General features: G+C 36.0%; 2 protein-coding genes across 12 annotated transcripts; one reads left to right on the top strand and one right to left on the bottom strand.

Annotated features, from left to right (window-relative positions):
* Nucleotides 1–2,412: 2,412 nt before the first annotated feature.
* Nucleotides 2,413–19,984, bottom strand: LOC132616513 (uncharacterized). 11 transcript variants are annotated; one of them, XM_060330954.1, is made up of 8 exons: nucleotides 19,862–19,891; nucleotides 17,175–17,805; nucleotides 16,011–16,252; nucleotides 15,726–15,929; nucleotides 15,406–15,497; nucleotides 15,217–15,318; nucleotides 3,836–3,881; nucleotides 2,413–2,688 (listed from the first exon to the last, which is right to left on the bottom strand). In XM_060330954.1, the coding sequence occupies exons 1-5, from the start codon at nucleotides 19,874–19,876 to the stop codon at nucleotides 15,426–15,428; spliced, it is 1,164 nt and encodes a 387-aa protein (XP_060186937.1). In that variant the 5' UTR covers nucleotides 19,877–19,891; the 3' UTR covers nucleotides 2,413–2,688; nucleotides 3,836–3,881; nucleotides 15,217–15,318; nucleotides 15,406–15,425. The 11 variants fall into 11 exon arrangements, with proteins under 11 accessions (XP_060186937.1, XP_060186940.1, XP_060186936.1 ...); XM_060330957.1 differs by having other exon boundaries at nucleotides 15,217–15,311; XM_060330960.1 differs by lacking the exons at nucleotides 2,413–2,688; nucleotides 3,836–3,881 and adding exons at nucleotides 13,699–15,123; nucleotides 17,888–19,155 and having other exon boundaries at nucleotides 19,862–19,984.
* Nucleotides 19,985–21,690: 1,706 nt separating this feature from the next.
* Nucleotides 21,691–23,930, top strand: LOC132617943 (protein JINGUBANG-like). The gene is made up of 2 exons (XM_060333009.1): nucleotides 21,691–22,491; nucleotides 23,033–23,930. Exons 1-2 carry the CDS (start codon nucleotides 21,799–21,801, stop codon nucleotides 23,672–23,674), a joined length of 1,335 nt encoding a protein of 444 aa, XP_060188992.1. The 5' UTR covers nucleotides 21,691–21,798; the 3' UTR covers nucleotides 23,675–23,930.
* The last annotated feature ends 428 nt before the right edge of the window (nucleotides 23,931–24,358 follow it).

The raw sequence follows: 24,358 nt of genomic DNA, 5'->3' as shown, positions 1-24,358 counted from the left end.
TCGGAAATGGATTCCCTTATAAGTATTCCGATTAAATACGAGAACGTAGTTAGCAAGGAGATAGACATGACAGACTCCGCGATGAAAAAATTTCAATTGTAAGAAGATCGCGGAAGGCGAGGGTTACTGAAAAGGGCATAGGCATATATATATATATATATATATACCCTCTTAATAAAGGGGGGGGGGGGGGGGGGGGGAGAACATACTAGACCTAAAATGAAATATGACAATTCAAGCTCCAGAAAAGGAGACTTATTAGCTCGGGGCCAGAGTTCGGGGTATGTTGGCATATCGTGAAGGTTACGAAAGGACGTAGAAATGAATTGAGAATAAGTGTACTATAAGATAAACATAGGGAGAAAATATGGAAGACACCTAGAGAGGTCAACAAATATAACAAAGGACAGCCCGAAACAGCACCACATGAGGCTCTGTATGGCAGGAAGTATAGATCACTGATCAGTTGGTTCGATGTTGAGGAAACTAAGTTAATTGGCCTGCACATGGTTCAACAAGCGGTAGATAAAGTGAAGCCTATGCGGGAACAACCAATGATCATACTGGATCGTCAGGTGAAAAGACTGCGTACCAAAGACGTGGTTCCGATTAAGGTATTGTGGTGAAACAATAATAGAGAGGAGACGGCCTGGGAAGCCGAAAGAAGAGATGAAGAGGAAGTATCCCTAATTATCTTCTACGTCTACAAGCAATCTAAGCTTCTAAAACGGATATGTTAAATGACCGTATGTGACAACTATAAAGAAGACCTCCCCGAAGTATTATAATACACCATGAGGCCAGTTTAACATTCGAGGACGAATGTTCTAAAGGGGGGGAGGATGTTATATCCCGCATTTTGTACATTCGGATAATTCAAGACAATTGCAAGAAGTTAAGGACAAGGCTATATTTTGATCTTGTTTAATACACAAGTTGTTTATGAAAATTTTTGAAGTGGAAATATTGAGAAAGGCTAGGGGTAAAAAGGGAAATTCACAAGGTGGCTCATGGAAACATTAAGGAAAGTTTGGGGTTAAGAGTGATTTATGGAAACTTGAAATTCTTGAAATAATAGGCCAAGTGGGCCGTGTAAATGGAGTGGGCTTAGGCCCACATGGAAGCTTAATAAATAAGACAAAAGATGACTAATTCATCATTTTTTTATCATCTTCACTTAGAAATTTCAAGAAGCTTGGAGAAAACAAAAGGGAGGCTATTCGGCCAAAGGCCTAGCCGAGCAAGACCTTGGGAAAAAAATGGATCAAAAATTATTTTCTTCTAGCAAAACAACCAACTGAAAGGTCCCTAGCAAAGTGAAGTAGTCATTGGAGCAAGTAAAACATCTATTCTTGCAAGCTACAAATCCTAGCCAAGTGAGAAGATAAGTGGGAAAAGGTAAGGTTTAATCTTCTTTTTATATGTTATGGATGATTTGTGTATGTTTTAGTATGTAAAAGCGGATGAAATTCATGAAAATATGGATGTTATGTGTGGCCGTGTATATGTAGTGTGTGGCCGTGTAGGTATGGTGTGGTGTGGAAGAGAATGAATCAATTTTTCTTAGTATTTTGGTTGTTGTTGTAATGGAATCTATGATGAAAATGAAAGTTTAATGATTCTAGTTGAAGTTGTAAGTGTTGGAGAGTTGTTTAGAAGCTAATGTGATGTTAAAACCATTTCTTGTATTTATGAAAAATAATGTTGCTAGCATGCGAATTGTTGGTATAGTTCATGAATTTGAAAGGAGGAAATGTGTTGTTATTGTCCTTGTTGCATTTGGAAGGTTTCGGGTGGAGTGGCATATTGGTTAGATTCTTTTGAATATTGTGCGGAGTGTTTGAAGTGTTCTTGAATATTGTTTGAATGGTTTCGGATTAGTACTTGAATAGGTGGGCAATTATGAATTGAACATAAATGAAACGCCGTCGAAGTTTGTAGAAAGAAGTTGCTAACGTTAGTATGCGCTTTGAATTGATTGTGGATATTGTTAGAATAACTGTTGGTATTGTTGTTGATAATTTGGCCGAGTTAAATTCTCGAATTTGTTGTTGATGATTTGGCCGAGTTGGATTCTCGGGGATAGTCGTATTTACAGGGGAAATGCTGCCGAAATTTCTGTAAATAAAGTGTTGGTTGAGGATTGGACTTCTAAGTATCTATAGCTAATGTTTGGTATATACTAATATTGTTGTAGATCTTGCGAAGCCAAGGATTTAAATTCAGATTAGCCTAGGAAGCGGGCAAGGTATGTAAGGCTCACCCTTTCTTTCTTTTGGCATGATCCTTATGAAAGAAAGAAAGGGTAAGCCTTACACCCCGACCTTACTAGGATGTGATGGGCACCCGACCCCATATCTGGAGCCGAGCGAACCCGCTGACTCTTATTACATAAATAAACTCTGGAATCAATTCAGAATAAAATGCATAGTAAGCTCTCAATATTTTTTTTTTTTTGGAGAGTGTATCATCATATGGAACGCGTGACATGAAACGTAATAACATATTGACAGGCGAAGCCGTCTACAAAGTTGACGCTCTATACCCACGACTTTGTCTGCAAAGTCTCTAACTGCAATCGGAAACCATGGCACATATACACTGACTCGGCTACACTCCCGGGCTAACTGGAGCTCGCCAACTTCGCTGGAACATCTTCTATAAGGGCCTCAGCTCATCTGGGTGTACCTGCGCGGCATGAAACGCAACCCCCGAAGAAGAGGGGTCAATACGAGCAATGTACTGAGTATGTAAGGCATGAACGACAATACAAGGAGAGGTACCAATGGAGATAATCACAAAGGAATCATATGGCATCTCATATGGAACATATCATGTCATATCATATCATATCGTGTCATATCATATCATGTAATATCATGTCATATCGTATCATATCATGTCATATCATAGCATATCATGTCGTATCATATCATATCATGTCATATCATATCATATCGTATCCTGTCGTATCATATCATATCATGTCATATCATATCATATCATAGGGAGTCATATAGCGTATCATAGGCTGATTGAGATACCTGTACATATGAATGCCACTTAGGGCGGAAACCATGCATGATTATTTGGTCATATCATATCATTGCGCCGAACAAGTCGGCTCGCCCACATTGCGCCGAAATATGTCGGCTCGCCCATATATCCCGCGTCCGGGCATTCCGCGTCCGGGATGATAATGCCAGCTGACCAGGTGGCGATGAAACATGTTTCCCTTCCCCATGTCCCCATATACATGTATCCCTTCCCCTCTCCCATTTACATATATAGCATGCATGAGAGCCCAAGGAAAGTCATGTGTCTATCGGAGTGACGTAAGGTCGGTAACCTCCGATCGTATTATGGAATCACCTTGGTCGTCATGTCTCGCCTTGAAGGAACAATTATAAGGCGAGACTATCAATGAAGAATATCATCACGGGGAAACATGAAACAGGATCATAACATTTTATTTCATATACTTTGAAACCTTCAAAATAGTCATTATCCAAAAATAGCTTAACATTTCATATCGTCGTAATCATGGTAAGAACATATCCTTGACATATTCGTCATGGACACTTTATCATGTCTGGCATCATTATTATCGTCATAGTATCGTAGTCGTTGTTTTAGTCATAAAAACTTTCAAAATCGTAAAGCTTGGATTTTGGAGAAAAATGAATATTTTGGAAAACATTTATAACTTTTAGAAAGGAAATCATGTTTTGAATTCATAACTTCTAGCTTTTGAAAACAAAGACGTTATGGGAGCATTTATAAGACTATATCGTATGATTCATGCCATAGAAAGAAAGGGCTTAGCTTTACATACCTGCGCCGCGCCTTACTAGCTACGCTTATTCGTCCAACTTGTTAATCTACATTCAAAGGAGTTCACACATTCGTTAGATCCTTTGTCATATACTTGCCTTAACCTTTCAAACACATTCATTTATTTTCTGCCGAAATTTCGGCAGCATCTCCCCTGTAAATACACCACCCCCGAGATTCTAACTCGGCCAAATTTAGCAACAACAATCCGAGAATGGAACTCGGCCAAACCAACAACAATATTAGCAATTCATTCTAGCAACATTCCAACATTTAATTCAATTCAATTCACATAATCTTTCAACGACTCAATCCACATATTACTTTGCCCGAAACCGTCCAATTCAACAACAACCATGCATGTCATCATCATTCATGTATGCTAACTTCAACAACGACCTCCATTTCATCACATAATCCATAACAACGACAACTAGAATGTCAAATAACATCAATTTACCTTAGCTTACCAAAACGCCTATTATTTGACCATAACCACTTCCTACATATTTTCATGCATTTTCATCCATCTTTTCTATATATTACAACAAACAACATACTTCATATAATTAATCCATTCTTCCTACACAACACACCACATGCACCACACGGCCACATCTCTATATGCATGTTTTCATGTTTTTCATCCCTTTTACATTATAGAATTCATAACACAACAATCAAATTACTAAATAATATTAATTCATCATTTCAATCCAACACCACATATATTCGGCCAACATACAACTCACCACAACTTCATGAACTTCCTTCATCTACACACTCCACATCATACACAATCATCTATAACATATGAAAATAAGGTTTAAACCTTACCTTAGCACTAGTTCCTTTTCCCGGCTAGAACCTCATTTTTTGCGAAACGAATGATTCACTTGTTCTAACGAATACTCCACGTTGTAGAGAACCTTCCACTTAGTATAAAAGCTTGAAAGAAATAATTTTTCTTGATCAAATCTCCCATGGCCATGCTTGGTCATACCTTGGCCGAACCCTCTCTTTCTTTCTTTTTTTTTTTTTTTTTTTTTTGTTGTTCTTTCTTTCTCTCTAATTTAATTATGAAGATCTCTTATGTATATATATATATATAGGTCTTCCATCACTTATCCATATTTGCAATTTAGTCCCCCAATTATGGTCCCATGCCCCATTTCTTTCTTTTCTAGAATTCTCTCCCTTTTTCTTGATTTTTCTTTTCTTTTCTTGATTTTTCCTCACTTGGTCAAAGAAGACCAAGTGTCTTCTTTCATACACTTTAGTCCATCTATATTTACACTTTGCCCCCTTCACATATAAAATGGCCACATGCTCCTTTCTTTACTTACTTATTTATTTATTTATTTTTATTTTATTTTTTTCTAGAATTTTCTTGAACTTTGTGAAATTACCATTTTACCCCTAGCCTTCCATAATATCACCATGGTTCTATTTTGCGAATTTCCTTTTTCGCCCTCAACCTTTCTTAATATTTCCATAATACTAATGTTGTGAATAATATTTATAACCCACTTGTTCATTGAAATACATTTGGAAGATGGTCATTCCCTTAACTTCGTTACGACTGCCTTGGAATATCCGAATGTATAAAATACGGGATATAACAGATATGATGACATGACTTCATTCACCGAGTCTCTCACTAGAGGGCCGGGTACGGTATACATATGATATATGATGTTGACATGCATGACTTTATTCACCGAGTCCCATAATGGGCCGGGTACGGTATACATATGATATATGATATTGACATGCATGATTTTATTCACCGAGTTCCATAATGGGCCGGGTACGGTATGTGGTATTGGTATGTTTGATTCTGTCTCGTACTGCACAGGTACAGCGGTTTCTTTATTGTCATACTTGACTCCTGGAATCTCTATTTCAGTGATGATCTTTCCAGTTGCATTTCATGCCTTACATACTCAGTACATATTCCGTACTGACCCCCTTTCCTCGGGGGCTGCGTTTCATGCCCGCAGGTACAGACGTTCACGTGAGTGACCCGACAGTTTAGGCCATCCATTCTGCTGCTTTGGAGTGCTCCCTTGTTCTGGAGCCTACATTTTGGTACAGACTCTTCCGTTGTATATATGTATGTATATATTCAGGGGTACGGCGGGGCCCTGTCCCGTCATATGATGTTGTCTTTGTTAGAGGCCTGTGGACATGTATGTGGGTCATGGGTCGTTAGGGTTCAATTATGTCTGTGTGGCTTGCGTCTAAGCGGTTCCATTTGCTATGACAGCCTTAACGGCCTGTATGTATGTATGTATACGTATGTATATGTTTTGGGCGATATGTTTTACGACAGCCTTGCTGGCTTCTGTGTGATATATTTGTTATATGTGACCGCTTAAGACGATATCTGATCTTTGTATCTGTATAAGTCAGTGTACGCCGAATCTGGATTTTCCATTCGTATGCCGATTCTGGTAAGTGGGTGTGTATGGGTGTCCAGCTCGGGCACTAGTCACGGCCCACGGGGTTGGGTCATGACATTTATGAATCAGCAAATGTTGAGGAAAGATATAGTCAAATTGGCGGCCAAACATAGTCAAATTGGCGGCCAAACTGACAATCAATCCTCAGAAAGAGATGAAAAACAGAGTCAGGAAGCAGTATATACAAATGAAGAAAGTGAAGAAGAACTAGAAGATGAAGAAACTGATGATGGAAATGAAAGAGATGAAGTAGATCAAGGAAATCTGCTACACCCCATAAGGTAGTTGCTAAACAAATTATTACTTAAGTTATGGTATTTGGAGGCTGTTGAACAATTTTTTTTTTTTTTTTTGTCCTTTATGTTATTTGTCAATGATGTTTATGAACTTATTTATTTTGATTAGTTGTGGTATTTGGAGCCAAGGTGGCTGTTGAACAATTTCTATTTATGAACTTATTTATTTTGTTTACTAATTGTTGCAATAGATACATACAATAGAATTGCTTAGTTGCTTAGTTGCTTAGTTGTTGCAACAAATTACTCACCTTGTTGGAAAAGATCAAACAATTGCTTAAATTATTGTAAAAACTAAAAAAATATGTCGCAACAGATGAGTTAATTGTTGCAACAGATCATACACTTGTTGAAGAAGTTGCGACAAGTTACTAATCTGTTTCAACAGATGGATCAGTTTAAACAAGTCACTAATCTGTTTAGACAAGTTGCCTAAATGATTGCAACAGATCATACAGTTGTTGAAGAAGTTGCAACAAGTTACTAATCCGTTCCAACAAGTAACTAATCTGTTTAAATAAGTTACTAATCTGTTTAGACAAGTTGCCTAAATGATTGCAACAGATCATACAATTGTTGAAGAAGTTGCAACAAGTTACTAATCCGTTCCAACAAGTAACTAATCTGTTTAAACAAGTTACTAATCTGTTTAGACAAGTTGCCTAAATTATTGCAACAGATCCTAGAGTTGTTGAAGAAGTTGCAACACATTACTAATCTGTTTCAACAAGTTACTAATTCATTTCAATAAGTAACTAATCTATTTAAACAAGTTACTAATCTGTTGCAACAGATAGTACAGTTGTGGAAGAAGTTGCAACAAATTATTAATTTGTTTCAACAAGTTACTAATCCGTTCCAACAAATAACTAATCTGTTTAAACAAGTTACTAATTTGTTGCAACAGATCATACAGTTGGGGAAAAAGTTGCAACAAATTATTAATGATTTTAGTAGATTATATATATATATATATATATATATATATATATATATATATATATATATATATATATATATATATATATATATATATATATATATATATATTGATCACTAAATATAGTTGATTTTCACTGTTTATCACTAAATATGGGTGAATCAAGTAGTTCACTCCAATGATCACTCTGTTTAGTACGTATTGGACTTAGTTGATCATCTATCCTGACCCAAAACACCATCAAATTGCTTAAGTATATATACTGATCAATAAATATGGTTGATTTACATTGTTTATTACTAAATATGGGTGAATCAAGTAGTTCACATCAATTCACTCCAATGATCACTCCGTTTAGTGCGTATTGGACTTAGTTAATTATCTCTCCTGACCCAAAACACCATCAAATTGCTTAAGTATATATATTGATCACTAAATATGGTTGATTTGCATTGTTTATCACTAAATATGGGTGAATCAAGTAGTTCACATCAATTCACTCTAATGATCACTCCGTTTAGTGCGTATTGGACTTAGTTGATCATCTATCCTGACCCAAAACACCATCAAATTTCTTAAGTATATCTATTGATCAATAAATATGGTTGTTATGAGTTAATCAAGTAGTTCACATCAATTCACTCCAATGATCACTCCGTTTAGTGCGTATTGGACTTAGTTGATCATCTATCTTGACCCAAAACACTATCAAATTACTTAAGTATATATATTGATCAATAAATATGGTTGATTTACATTGTTTATCACTAAAGATGGGTGAATCAAGTAGTTCACATTAATTCACTCCAATGATCACTTCGTTTAGTGTGTATTAGACTTAGTTGATCATCTATCGTGACCCAAAACACCATCAAATTGCTTAAGTATATATATTGATCAATAAATATAGTTGATTTCCATTGTTTATCACTAAATATGGTTGATTTCCATTGTTTATCACTAAGTATGGCTGATTCCCTTTATTGATCACTAAATATGGGTGAACCAAGTAGTATCTGTTGCAGCAAGTGTAGTATCTGTTGCAGTAAGTGTAGTACCTGTTGGAACAACTGTAGTATTTGTTGGAACAACTGTAGTATCCTTTGTAATAACTGTAGTATCTGTTGCAGCAACTGTGGTATCTGTTGCAACAACTGTAGTATATGTTGCAGCAACTGTGGTATCTGTTGCAACAATTGTAGTATCTGTTCTAAGAATATACTTAGAATTGCCCATCTAATCCATTAAGGATGTTAGTATATATATATATATATATCGTTAATTTCATTTGTTTAACACTAAATATGGGTGAATCAAGTAGTTCACATCAATTCACTCTAATGATCACTCGATTTAGTGCATATTGACTTAGTAGATCATCTTTCCTGACTCAAAATACTATCAAATTAATTAAGTATTATTTATTGATCACTAAATATCGTTGATTTCATTTGTTTATCACTAAATATGGGTGAATCAAGTAGTTCGCATCAATTCACTCTAATGATCACTCGATTTAGTGCATACTGACTTAGTAGATCATCTTTCCTGACTCAAAATACATCAAATTGATTAAGTATTATACATTGATCACTAAATATAGTTGATTTCCTTTGTTTATCACTAAATATGAGTGAATCAAGAAGCTCACATCAATTCACTATAATAATCACTCGATTTAGTGCATACTGACTTAGTATATCATCTTTTCTGACTCAAAATACTATCAAATTGATTAAGTATTATATATTGATCACTAACTATCGTTGATTTCATTTGCTTATCACTAAATATGGGTGAATCAAGTAATTCACATCAATTCACTCTAATGATCATTGGATTTAGTGCATATTCCTGACTCAAATTACCATCAAATTGATTAAGTATTATACATTGATCACTACTTATTATTGATTTTCTTTGTTTGTCACTAAATATCGATTCTCTTTGTTGATCACTAAATATGGGCGAATCAAGTAGCATCTGTTGCAACAACTGTAATATTTGTTGCAACAAGTGTAGTATATGTTGCAACAACTGTAGTATCTGTTGCAGCAAATGACATAGTTGTTGACCAAGTCCTTACTCTTGTTGGATAAAACACAACAAGTTACCCACTTTCTGCAACAAGTCACTCCACTTGTTGGAAAAAAAACCCCAACATGTAACTTAGTTGCTGCAACAAGGCCTGTCAATTGTTGCAACAGATTGCTTATTTGCTGGAAATCTTTTAGCAGTTGGATAAAACACAAGTTACTAGTTGTTGCAACAAGTCCTGTTACTTGTTGGATAAAACCCAACAAGTTATAGAACTCTTGCTACAGATTCATTACTTGTTGAAAGCTGTTCAGCAATTTATTAGCAACAATATACACATTTGTGATTTGAACATGATCAACATATCATATAAACCAAGTTCACAAGCACCAAGAACATAAATTACCATTCTATAAAGGAATAACATTAAAATGTCATAAAGTTCCAACAAATAACTATTATTACAACACAGTGCAATTAACAACTATGGAGCATTTCGACTTGGACAACAACTACAAATCTGTTAGATATTTTCTACAAATAGAACTAAATAATTGAAACTATGTCCAACAGATTTGTAGTTGTTGGAACAGATTGTCTACTTGTTGCCACAAGTGTAAAACTTGTTGCAACAACTATAAATCCGTTGGATATCTTCTATAAACAGAACCAGATAAAATACCAGGACAAGAACAAAAAAACCATCTATTGGATATCTTTTCCTAAACTCTGAACCATAGCAGGACAACAACAGAAAAATCATCTATTTCACTACAAACACACTACAACAACCTGAATTTTATCCAAACTTTTCCTAAACCCTAAAAAAAAATCAAAACTTCTTTTCAATATTCTTTTTGACTGGGGGAGGGTTGCGAGGAGGAGGAGGACGAGGGGGTGTGAAAAAATAAATAAAAAAAATTATTCTTTTTGGGGGTGGGGGTAGTGAGGGGTGGGAGGAGGAGCGGGGGCTGGTGAAAAAATAAAAAAAAAAAAAAAAAAATTTAAAAATTTTTTTGGTGGTGGGGGGGGAGGAGTGGAGGCTGGTAAGAAAAAATCAAAACTTTTTTAAAAAAAATTTTTGGGAGGTGGTGGGGGGAGGGTTGCGAGGAGGAGGAGGAGGGGAGGGGTGAAAAAATCAATTTTTTTTAGAGGGTGAGGGGTGGGGGTAGGGTAGGGGGAGGGTTGTGAGGAGGAGGAGGAGGGGGGGCTGAAAAAAACAAATAAAGAAAATAAAAAATTTGGGGGGGGGGGGGGGGGGGTTGGGAGGAGGAGGGGGTGAAAAAAAATAAAGATTAAAAAAAAATGGCGGGGGGATGGGGCGGGGGCGGGGGCAGGGGAGGGGTGTGGGGAGCATGCGGTCTGGGCAGGGTGGGTCAAAGTTTTTGAGTGTAAAGTGTTAAAAATAAAGTTGAGGGTCAAAGTGTCAAAATGGAAACATTTGGGCAAATTCAAAACCCGTTAATCACTAATAGAAAATTATCACCTCCACCTAATAATTAAAACTTGAGTCACCTCTCCTAAAATAAAAAAACTAAAGAGTCACCAATAATTAAAAATGCCATGTCAGTGCATCATATACATAAAGATTAAGCTTAGTTATCTTCTTAAATTTTATTTTAATCTTAGGAGAAGATATTATATTTAACCCTGACTCAGAAATGAGACAAAATGATGACCTATAGTTAAACTCAGAATTTATGGCCTCCAGCTTGCAATTCCCGTATAATAATGGAAGTGAATAATGTTTACACACTAATGATACACATATTATACACTATTTAGTATAATAATGTTTACACACTAATGATACACATATTATGCGCTATTTACACAGATTTACACTGGCCAGATCTGTGTCTAACGATCATACATCTGATGATTTTACTACAGAGCATGATGATGTTCTTGTTTCCTCACAGAGAAGAATTTGTTGGGAAACCTCCCGCCGCCGAAAGAGAGCTCTGACATAGAAGAAACAAAGGGCTGGAAAGTTTACTCCCAAAAGACGTTGTCGGCGCTGGTGACAATCGAAACCTAAAACAATATCTAACACGAACCAGTCCCTTCCCCTTTCCCCCGTTAACAGCTCTGATGGGAGGAGTTCGAAAATCATGTCCGCTACAAGAGAGGGGAGAGATCCGAAAATAGATGCGTTGGCTAAAAATTGGCATTAATTTGTTCCTAGGGTTCAATTCGGGTCATTATGCCTATTTCGTGTTAAAATTTGTCTTATGTATTCCATAAAGGCCACGTGGTGTCTTTTTCCCATTTAATAATGCATGAAGATAAGGACCGACGGGAACCGATTGCCTTAGGCCCAAGAAAACGGATCAACCAAATAGACATTTTATTTCGTTTCCTTTCCTTTGCCCCCTACATCATTTTTTTTCCCGGTGGAAATAGAAATTTTATTTCATACTAAGGAGGTTCATACTGGGTGGTAGTCATGCTAGTAGAGCATATACTATCATTGATAGTGAGTACATTAAGGTTTCCTAAACTACTTAACATATTACACACAGAACTGAAATAGACTAAGGATATACTACTACTTCATTATCTGCTTGCAGTTCTTTTATAGCTACTTCCGGAGGAGTAGCTAAGATGGTTAGTTGACCACTAATCCGCTGTTTGTTTCCTTTCTTTCCCAAAACGTGAGCCACCTTATTTGTTTGACGAAAGTTATGCTGCATCACTGGATTCCCCAACTTCATCAATAGGAACGTACAAGAAGAAACAAGATGATCATAAATAGGGGTGTTTTGATCAAAGAGCTGGATTACCTCTGTTGAGTCTACTTCAATCTCTAGAGGGACTAAATTTTGTGCGACTGCCAGTTGAAGACCTTGGAGAAAAGCACAAAGTTCTAAGAAAGTGTGGCTGAAAGAGTTGATTTTGTTGTAAAAACCCACTATCCAGTCGAATTTCGACTTACCCCACCAATAACGCCTATGTTCTTCTTTGTAGAGTAAGCACCGTCAGTGTTTAATTTATAATAGCCTATAGGATGGAGAAACCATTTTATGTGGACCTCTTTTTCCCAGCGGGATTGATATTCGTAGAGGAGAGGTGCTTAAATTCTTAGGCTCGAGTAATGACTGATTGTATGCTAAGAGTGGTAAGCTGAATTTGAAAACATTTTGATTCCCTGTTCAGCCATAAATTCCAAAGAGCAAAAGGAAGTAAATCATTCCAAGTCAAACAGAGATGATGGAAGGGTATGTGCATATCAAATAGTAACTGAAACCAATGACTTCGTTGGGTAGGAAGGTTTTGAAAGTTGAGACCCAGATCCAGCCAAATCCTTTTTGCAATATAACATTCTAAGAAAATATGTTCAATGTTTTCTTCCTTATGCTTGCAGATGGAACAATAATGATCAACAGTAACACCAAGATGATTCAAGTAGTGCTTTGTGGGCAGACTATTGTGGGAACATAACCAAAGGAAAAACTTTATCTTATTTAGAGAGTGGAGGAACCAAAACCAGGAGAAAGGGTATCTAACAATTTTTTGGTTGAGAAGGGAGTAAACTGATTTAGTAGAAAAAAAATCCATTTGTATTATTGGACTAGTAATATTTATCATAAGTATGGCTCCCTGGATTGGTAACATTGGAAGCTTTAGAGGTGATGGTATCAGGTAGGTGGAGTGACAACATATCCTAATCCCAGTGGTTACCTTTCCCAAAATTTGAGAGTTTTAAATCAGCCTCTCCAATGTTCGGAGAGCCATGAATGAGATTTCTTAAGGGTGGTTCACTGGGAACCCATTTGGAGTATCAAAGGTTGATGGAATAACCACTATCAGGATTCCAAGCTCTTGCTTTTTGCAGTAAATGCCTCCTTTTAAGATGCTTTTCCAAATAAAGGAGCATACTTTGGGAGAAGATTTACAGCTGTACTAATGGATTAAATCATTTGCTCAAATAGAAGAGGTATTAGTGAACAGTCTCCATGCAAGGCTAGAGTGAACAGTCACCACGCAAGGCTAGTGAGAAGAGTAATGTTTTTATCTTTAGCTTTCTTAAGCCCAAGCCTCCAAGGTTCTTAGGCTATCCCAATTTACCAAATGCATTTTCTTTTTTCAATAGTGGATCCCTATAAGAAATCTCTTGGGATTTTATCAATGGTTTCGCAGGTTTATCGTGTGAGCAGGGATGGCACTGAGAGAGGGTTTTGCAAGAACAAGTCTATCTACAGGATTGAGAAAATTCAGTTTCCAACTAGAGAGCTTGGATCTCATATTATCAAGAATGTAGTGGAAAACATGAGCTTTCGAATTACTGTTTTGGATGGAAAATCCTAAATATTTTCCAAAGGTATTAGTAGCCTTTATGTTTAAAAGGTGAAGCACTTGGCTACGAATAGTATTTGGACAATTTTTTGGGAAAAGAACTTTTGACTTGCTGGAATTTATTTTTTGCCCCGATAATTTACAAAAGTAGTCTAGACAGTCATGAATATCCTGAATAGATTTGTCATTAGCTCTAGACATTAGAGTTAGGTCATCTACGAAAAATAGATATGAAAAAAGAGGACCATTTCCTCCATTTTTGCTAAGGGTAATGAATTCCCAGTTGAGAATGTCCACCTGGTAGTTAATGTACCTTGAGAGAAGTTCCAAGCAAAGAATAAAAATGTAAGGTTACATAGGGCCTCCTTGACGGATACCTCTAGAAGGAGAAAAATACTCAGTGTTGGTACCATTTGCCAAAATGGAAATATTAAAACTACTAATGCAATTCATGATAAGCTACTTAATGATCCTAGAGGAGAATTTAAAGTAATGGAAGGTACGATACGCAAAAGATCACTCTATTCTATCAAAGCCCTTTTCTAAATCATTTTTTAGGATAAGGCTACCTTTAGAGTGCTTAGAGTGGTTTATGTGGTTCACTAATTCTTGAACTAAAATAGCATTGTCACAAGCTCGATGACCCTTAAGGAAACTCGATTGATAGGGCCAATAAGATTATCAAGGAAAGGTTTGATACTGTTGACAATGGTTTTAGTAATGACTTTGTAAATAGTATTGCACAAACTAATAGGTTTGAATTTTTAAGATTATTGGCATTCTAAAACTTAGGGATTAAACAAAGATAGGTATTATTTAAGTAGGCAGGGATAGTTTGAAAAATCAAATATATTGTGACAGAAGTTTAAAATAGAATTTCCGACTATAGACCAGTGTTTTTGGTTGCCCTACATCATCTTCTACTGCTACCTAATTTTTGTTTTTTACCTTGACAATTTGATACTTCCAACTTTATTTCTTCATCCTGTTTTTTGTTCAACTCCTTTAACTCATTTATCTCGTGTTCCAGCTTATGAGCAGCTTCATTAGACAAACCATCAACAACAACATTTCGTAAGGAAGATTTACTGCCCCATAATAGAGAAGGGGTTGGACCAAGTCCTAAACCACGGAAATAGCCACTTTTTTCATTTCCCAACACTTGAGAATACAAATCTCCTTCCCAAGCAACACTGCCTTGATGTTGTTCATAAGGAGTCTCACTATTACTCATCTTCTCTTTCATCATGTCCTAAGAGTAATTATGATAACAATTTATGACATAGTGCAGCGGAGGACGAACTAACATTAAGATAAGGATAAGGCTGAGAAGGGGAAATCTTACAATTGTATTTGAAGACTCCTCATCCAATGGTCTACCATCCTTACGCTTTGTATGAGTCAATATGTAAACGTCTGCACGTGTAGGCTCTATTCCACCTATAGCCTAATAAAGTTAAATTGATATCAAACAATCAGACATGACAAAATAAAAGTTCGAGATTCTTAAAGTATGTAAGTCACGCATGAATACCTTTTCATTCATCAAGGTTGCTATGCTTTTGGATCCTCCCGTGTGAGGCATTTTTTGCTTAGCCCTACTGATTCTATTTCTTGACTGCGCTCCTGTCATTGCAACACAAATATTACTCACTAATAGTACTTAAGCATATAAGGTAAAATAATAATCAAAGTCTGTAACAGCATAACAGTCCATATCCCTTTATACATGCCTTTGTAACAGCAAATTAAACTTTCTCTTTCTTAGTAAAGTTTCTTTCAATATCCTAAGTGTTTAACGGAACACTTGTAGGGGAGCCTCACAAATTCTGAGTCAAGTATGTACTCACTAACCTTTGCTTTATCAGAAAGCCAATACGAGACGAGACCAGTCCATTGATCCCTTGGTAAGTGACTTGGTCTATTTTTCATCAAGGCATCTTTGGTCTTGTATTTGGTCACATACATAGTCTTCAAATCACATTTATAGTCCTTCCATTTCTTTCCTATTGACTTTTTTACAAACTCTTCTCCACGTACAGGGATTGAGAACTTTCTCTGAAAAGATAGAGCAAGTGTTTACAAGATAATATCATGTATAAAAAGAAATGATATGCACTAAGAATAATAATTTCATACCTTCACAAACTCCACCAATTTCAACTTTTCTTCTTTGTCAAACACTCGCCAATCATCCACGTTTAATGGTGTCAATTCTGGGGTCCTAGCAACCATGCCTAGAAAGCTAGCGAGCTTTTGACCCTCTTTTCCAATAGCTTGATTACGACTATTAAAGTGCACAACAATTGTCTTCCCCGATGGTAGATTCCAAACATCTTTTAATAGTGTAGGTCCGCGAGCTTTTCTTACTCCTAAAAGACCTGAAAATCGATTCACAACTCATTTTAAGGAAGAAACTGAGTAAGCTAAGCACCAAGATCCCTTTCAGGTGAAAAGCCAAACTTCAGACAAACCAAAAACCATCAAAGTGGTGGCTAGTTTCAGAAAAGTATTAAAGATACCATCCTTGTGGGAGTAGTTACAATGACAAAACATTAAACTACAGGGCATCAACAAAAACCTTTCGATTGATCTAATTATCCTTGATCTAGTTTCACTTGTTAATCTTAATCATTTCACTCTCACTTGTTGTTCACATGTTGTTAGTCATAATTTAATACATAGGTTTCTACCCCCATACCCCACAAATCATTTAACTCTTCTATTAAAGGTTCGAGAAAGACATCAATATTATTTCCAGGTCCTTTTGGCCCGGGAATGAGCAAGGGCAAAATGAAGAACTGATGTTTCATGCACAACCATGGTGGAAGATTATATGGCATCAAAATCACTGGCCATGTACTGTAAATACTTCGCATCGTGCCAAACGGATTAAAGCCATCACTAGCTAATCCTAGGTGAACATTGCGGGAATCTTTAGCGCATTCTAAATGTCCAGTGTCAAAAGCTTTCCAAGCTTCAAAATCTGCAGGATGTCGTAGTACTCCATCTCTATTCCGTTCTTCGTGATGCCATTGCATCAATTTAGATGTTTTTGAAGACACCAATAATCTCTGGAGTCTTGGTTTTAGAGGAAAGTGTCTTAGGATCTTGGCTGAAGTTTTTTGACACTATTTTTCCATCTAGAAGCCCCACACATTAAGAAATTATTGACATCCTTATTAGCAAATTCCTTCCTAAAAAGCATGCAATCGTTGGGACAAGCATGGATCTTTTTGTAATTTAACCCCAAGCCCTCAACTAACTTTTTGGTCTCATAAAATGAAGGAGGCAACTTCTCACCCTCTGGTAATGCATCCTTCAATAAACCAAGCAAAGCATTAAAAGACTCATTTGGCCATTTGAACAATAGTTTTATACGGTAAAGTTGAAGCAAAAATGACAGTTTACTGAATTTCTTGCACCCAGGATAAAGTTCTTCATTTGCATCTTTCATGAGTTGTTCAAACTTATCCACCTCTGGATGAGGTTGGTTTCCCGATGAATGAGGAGTATTCTCCTCTAAGTTTGGCTCTATCTCTCCCACTTCACTGGTGTTATCATCCATAAAATGGGTGATGCTTCCAAAAGCATCATGTATCATTCCTCTCATATCATCGCCCCTGAAAGCTTCTTGCCTGTCGTTATTTTCTTCGATACTTGTTGATCCATTGAATGACTCCCCATGACAAAACCAATTATCGTATGAAGGCATAATACCATGAACCACGAGATGATCATATGCCATTGCCCGATTTACTTGATAGAATAGCACACATTGTGTACATGGGCATGAAATTGTTTCCCCGTTATGTTTTTCACGAAAGGCGTAGTTCAGAAATTTTTCTACTCCGTCTAAATACTCTTTAACTATAATCGATCCATCTTTTACTTCTAGAGTTCTCCATGATTGTACAAGAAACTGATTACTTTTCTGCAATTACAATACAAACACTTCAGCATACTTGTAAAGTTAAATTATAGGAACAAAAGTTAAAGCTTTGAAATCAGATCACCTATCCAGAATTTCAGTAGGAGCACATAGCTATTTTGAAATTCTGAAAACTTGTGGCACACGGTTTGAAACTCGATACATAATAGGTCTGCCCCTCTAAGCTTCCGGACTTAAATACCAAACTTTTGTATGCGTTGGAGTTCGAATAGAACCCATGACGTGTGTCTAACCTACACATCACAATTTATGTTCCTACCACAAGACCAAAGCCTCGGGAGCAGGACATAGTCATTCCAATCTTAACATAATAAACAAGAAAGATACAAGACATTCCCACTGTGACAACAAGTTGGAGCAGCAAAGTATCTACAGAATCCTTTAAGAACCTACTTATACATGTCACACTGAGTGAAGCACAAATAAGGTATCCACAAACTACATTATCACATCTTACCTTCAAAAGGAAGCGTTTAGCCCACGTTTTACCTCTAAAAAAGCGTTACGCTAAGGTGATTTCTTATTCAACCAACTGAGGCTATTTGTAAGTATTTTATGGACCATATTGAACCCCCATCCAGTTAAAAACAAAGAAAAAACAACTTAGAAGGTAAAACAGAAGAGAACCCATGAATAGAACAAAAACTAGTTCATTTTCTTTCCAATTAGAACATGCTAAACAAGAAAGTTTTAAGTCATTACCCACATTGACATCTACTTCCACATTGACAGCAACTTGGAGCAGCGAAGTCTCTACTAATATATATCACACTGAGTGCAGCACAAATAAACTATCCCTAATAACAAGTGTTGCCTTATCACCCACTAAATTGTCGGTACCGAAGTAATTTCCACTCATTTTGGTGAATAATCAGAGTATTTAAACACTTAATCGACACTTATTCGAGTTCACTAATGTCATTTCGGTATATAGTTTACAGGTTTTGTTGGTTTTTTTGCTGGATCGATGCGATGATGCTAAAAATACATTACCTACGCACACTTAAACATGCTTTTAGCATATGCTCAATTTAGAATAGAAAATATCAGTGTTGCCTAATAAACCACACATAATTGTTCGTTACAGAAGCAGAGATTACTGAGATTTGAAATATAGACCAGAAAATCGCTTCGACTAACGTGCATAGAAATGGATACATGAGTAAAAATCAAACAAGCATTCCAGATCACCTAATCATCTTCAAATACACCTGACACTCACAATTTTTCGAACTCGCCTAATCGTCTTCAAATACATAATGTTTCACCTTCTTACCTAAAAAATCGGATGCCTGAGCCCAACTACTGATGATGAATAGCGAAGGGAAAGTTCTGCGATTTTGCAAAGGAAAATTTCTATAAGAGTTTGTAAAAAATTTATGCGATATCATATATATATAGATCGTATGGGAAAATTCAAAATCAAGCTAAATTGAGAGAGCTATATGTACAGGGAGCGCAAGCAAGAGAGAAACAAAGAGCATCGACATCAATTCCAGTAAAATAATCAACTGAGTCACATAAGCTAGCAATCAGTGCCTAAGTTTCTCAACTTACTGCAAAAAATCATCAATTCCAGTAAAATCACAAATTAAGTCACATAAACCAGCAATCAAAGCCCTCTTTTCTCAACTTAGTGCCAAAAATCACACAAAAACTAATCACTTCCGGAAAATACTAAAATGATCAATTGAATCACATAAAGCAGCAATCAAAGCCCTAATTTCTCAACTTATCGCCAAAAATCAAACAAAAACTCATCAATTCCAATAATACAATCAAATTAGTCACATAATCCAGCAATACTACCAAAAATCAAATAAAACTCATCAATTCCACTAAAATGATTAATTGTCACATAAACCAGCAATCAAAGCCCTAATTTCTCAACTTACCACCAAAAATCACACAAAAAATCACCAATTCCAGTAAAACGATCAATTGAATCACATAATCACCAAACAACACATTGCAAATTCACAATCGTCAAAGCAAACTGATGAAACTGAATTCAAACAAAAATTCGAGCTGAACTTACATAAGCTATGGACATTAGAGACAGAGATAGAGGGGATAGAGAAAGAGTGAGCGTTAGAGAGAGAGAGAGAGAGAGATTTGAATTGGGGACGGGGGGGGGGGGGGGGGGGGCGGTGATTTTAGAGAGTAAAATATCTGTTTTCTCTATTAGAATTGGAGGGAAGAAATGTTTATTCTCTGAATTGGGGGGGATTTAAGCCGACAGCTTTTCTTCATGTTTTCTTTTCTTTTTCATTTTTTTAAAATGGTTCTAACATCTATCTATTTTATACTTCATTTATATTTGAACACGTCTTTAGATTTCCATTGTTGTTAAATTTAAACGTAAATAATTTTTTTTCCTACCTTCTTTTTAATTGAACTTGTTCTTGGACACGTGCAACATTTTCAAACTAATTAGTACAAATTTCTCAAAACAATACTCTATTTATCGCATTTTTCATTTACACGCCCCTTAAGAAAGCATTTATTTCATTTAATCTCTCCTCAATAAATATCTACTCTATTAAGGGTAAGAACCTCTTAAATATTGTTAATTAAAACAAGGGTAAAATGAGAAAAAGTTACTTAGTTTTGTCTTGATGGATAAAATGACAAATATTTTGAGACAAGTATTTTTAGTAAGGTCGACAAATATTTTGAGACGGGAGAGTAGAAATTATATTAGAATAAGTGTGCTATCAATGCGTTATAGGAAATATGAAAGGAAAAAGTTAAAGCTCAAACATGAATGGTGAGTATACACAATCATATTTATTGTTATTGCAAAAGCACAATCTTACTAGAATACAATTAGCGACAACTAAGTTATTGCCGTTAACTAATTGCCGCTAAAAGCATATTTTGTTGTAGTGAGCTCGTGCACGCTAGTACAAACCTTTTAACTATTTACTAATTTATTAAAAGAATATATATTAAATGTAAAATTACATTATCAAGCTGAGGCTTGAAATCTCCACTAAATTAAGCTAGTAACGTGCTTGAGCAGTAGGACTAGGAAATGCATTTGGTTTGATACCGTCAAGTTATGTTATGTACGAATATTCTTACATTTTATTACGTAGTAAAATTTTCCAATGATAATCACCCTATCCTTTAAAATTTTCTCGTTTGGAGAATACATATGCATATTAGTTGGATGATTATTATTGGAATGACTCTTTCGTTTTCAAAATCTTATGGAAGGTGTAAATCCTTCATCGTGATATACAGGCCGAGTCAATAAAATGAATTGAGAGACTTAAACTTCTAATTGTCAAAATATTAACCAATGATATGTAGATCATATGTATACGACCAGTTGACATCTCGACAAGAAGTAATAATATGTGATTTCTTGAAACAGAGGAAAGGAAGTAAACATATATGATCGTCTCAAGACGGATGTCAGTTCACATGCTGAATAGAAAATCAAATCATGAGCCTCTTCTTTTGATCATATGATATAAAAAAGCTATTAATGCTTCTCAAAACAAATGGATGTTATTAATACATGATTGAATTTTAAACTGTATTTCAGGTTGTGTTGCTTTTAACACTTTTGGGAACCATATAGGTGATGTCAGTACATTTATATACATAAGGATTAAACTTATCTTCTTAAATTTTATTCTAATTATTTGAATCTTGGGAGAAGAAATTATATTTAACCCTGACTAAGCATTAAGACAAAATGATGACCTGTAGTTAAACTCAAAATCTATGGCCTCTAGTTTGCAATTCCCGTATAATAATGGAAGTGAATGCATTTCCCTACAAAATCTCTCTTCCACTCTCCCTTCCCTTCATCTCCTTCCAAACATTCTATTTCTTCTTTACTTCCTTCTTCTATTTTTTCTTTGCCTTTTCTTCTCATATTAACGTTTTCGTTTTTCTTTATGCCGGAAGATCTGAAAAAAATAAAGAAATAACGACAAGAGAAGGCCAACCACCACCAGAATGTTTGTTGAGACGACTAGAAACATTGTTCACTCTGATCCCAACATATCGACGTCAAACATTAATCATATTGAGGATGCAGATAATAATTACAATGCAAGACACAGTAGTTTCTCTGCCTATGAAGCCAATCGTCTTAGTGGTGAAGGCTCTCCTATGATGATGTCCCCATGGAACCAAGGCTCTCCTTTTACCAAATCCCCTTGGTCCAAATTTGATGACCAAGATGGTAGTAACTCCCAAAATATCCCTCAAAATGGTCTTATTGGTTCACTTGTACGTGAAGAGGGTCACATTTATTCTTTGGCTACCAAAAACGATCTTCTTTACACAGGCTCTGATAGCAAGAACATACGTGTTTGGAAGAACCTCAAGGAATTTGCAGCTTTCAAATCCAATAGTGGCCTTGTCAAAGCTATCATTATCGCAGGAGAGAAAATATTCACGGGTCATCAAGATGGAAAAGTTCGTGTTTGGAAGATCCAAGCAAAGAATCCTGATAGCTACAAACGCGCTGGGACCTTGCCAAGTTTCTTCGATATATTCAAGGCATCCATTAAGCCTAGCAATTACGTAGAAGTCAAGAGCAATAGGAGTGGTTTATGGATCAAGCATGTTGACGCAATATCATGCTTGAGCATGGATCAAAGCCAAGGCCTTCTTTATTCTGCTTCGTGGGACAGAACATTTAAGGTTAGTGGACTACGCATAATTATGATTATGACATTTAAATAAATGAATAGACAATCAGCTTACTATAATAACATCGTATTATTATTTATCACTTAATATCCGAATTTTATCTTAGAGGATGATAAAAAGGGAAGGTTATTTCACAGGGACAAGGCTTATCAAAGGAATATTCTTTTTATTGAGGCGACCACTCTAAAAAGACAAATTGTCAATATTGTGCAGAGGACCTAATTTAAATCCCTCATGGCAAAATAAGAACCCCACATTCAACCCCCCTTCTACCATTAGGAAAAACCTACTTCAGTTGAATATGTTAAGGAAATCGAACAACTATTTCAAATACAATACCATGGTCTGGTTAACAAACGAGACTCAAAAATTTTCAAACCCACGTATTGATATTCGAACCTCCAACCTTTATTAGGTGACTAACACCCTTGACCAAATGTCATTTTATATTATCAGTGTCAAACTTCTTTTCCATATTATTTAGTAAAAATATCGACCGTTTGGTCTAACGTGCATCTGCCGTGTATATAAGGTATGGAACGTTGAAAACTCAAAATGCATAGAATCAGTGAAAGCACATGATGATGCTGTGAACTCTGTGGTGACGAGCGTGGAAGGCATAGTGTATACAGGATCAGCTGATGGAACAGTGAAGGTTTGGCAGAGGGAAAGCACTGGAAAACACCCAAAACATGTATTTGTTCAGACACTTTTGAATCAAGAATGTGCAGTGACAGCATTGGCTGTTAGCAAATCTGGTTCAGTGGTTTACTGCGGTTCATCTGATGGTGTTGTGAATTTCTGGGAACGCGAGAAGCAATTGTCACATGGTGGAGTCCTCAAGGGCCACAAATTGGCAATTTTATGCCTTGCAGCAGCTGGGAATTTGCTGATGAGTGGATCAGCTGACAAAACTATATGTGTTTGGAGAAGGGACAAGTCTGTACACACATTATTATCTGTTTTAACTGGTCACAATGGGCCAGTGAAATGTCTAGCAGTTGAGGAGGACAAAAAGTCCACTGGAAGTGATCAGAAATGGGTGGTTTATAGTGGAAGTCTTGATAAATCAGTAAAGGTTTGGAGTGTTTCAGAGAAGGCACCTATGATGATGCAGAATAATATGAATGGAGATAATGTCTCTTGGGATTCAGTCTCATCTGCTAAATATTGATTCAAAATGGCAAGGGATTAATTATTCTTCTGTATGTAATTATAAGTGATACGTGACATTATGGTGAGTAAATTTTTGGCCAATGACTCCTGCATAATTGAAGGTATGGAATTGGATGGACGAATAAAATTCTTTTTATTTCTTTTCATTATTTGAATAATACTATGAACATTGATTGTAGGATTGAATCGATTGATATGCCAATTGATCTGTATAAATTAATTGTTTTTTTGCAATATTATATGTTCATATCTAGTTATTTACTTCATATTCTTTATTAGGAGTATTTCGTTAGTCTAATAAATATAACAAGGATTGCCAGCCACCACTCCCAAGTCTCATTCAACGATTCCTCCTAAGAACAAGTTTTGTTAAATACTTAAATGTCATTGTATATTCCAAGTTCCAACCTCCTAGACACTAAGGATGTCGATTCAATCGTCGTTAAATAATAAGCCTATCATAATAAGAGCAGGAAAAGAAGTACAATAAAAAAAGATACACGCAGATTTATGTCACGCCCACGAAAGAGGTTCACACAAGTGTTTCCCAAACTATTAGCCTGTCTATATTTTCTCACATTCTGAAAGATGTTAAAAGCGAAGAAAAGACATCCTTTTATAGGAGTTCATACTCCTTCCCATGTTGGCATTTCTTCAAAGTGAGGGAAACCAATCCATATGG

The sequence above is a fragment of the Lycium barbarum genome, chromosome 11 (genome assembly GCF_019175385.1).
Source record: "Lycium barbarum isolate Lr01 chromosome 11, ASM1917538v2, whole genome shotgun sequence".
Taxonomy (NCBI): domain Eukaryota; kingdom Viridiplantae; phylum Streptophyta; class Magnoliopsida; order Solanales; family Solanaceae; genus Lycium; species Lycium barbarum.
Note: the sequence above shows the minus strand (reverse complement) of the source record. Positions and strands in the feature narration are given on the sequence as shown.

Excerpts from the sequence above, each read along its gene's own strand:
- LOC132616513 (XM_060330954.1), bottom strand. Across the intron at positions 16,253-17,174 it reads GAAGGATGCATTACCAGAGG|GTCTTTTAGGAGTAAGAAAA; the intron begins GTGAGAAGTTGC and ends ATCGATTTTCAG. Across the intron at positions 15,930-16,010 it reads AATTGGTGGAGTTTGTGAAG|AGAAAGTTCTCAATCCCTGT; the intron begins GTATGAAATTAT and ends CTATCTTTTCAG.
- LOC132617943 (XM_060333009.1), top strand. The coding sequence starts at position 21,799 with ATGTTTGTTGAGACGACTAGAAACATTGTTCACTCTGATCCCAACATA. Across the intron at positions 22,492-23,032 it reads CGTGGGACAGAACATTTAAG|GTATGGAACGTTGAAAACTC; the intron begins GTTAGTGGACTA and ends CGTGTATATAAG.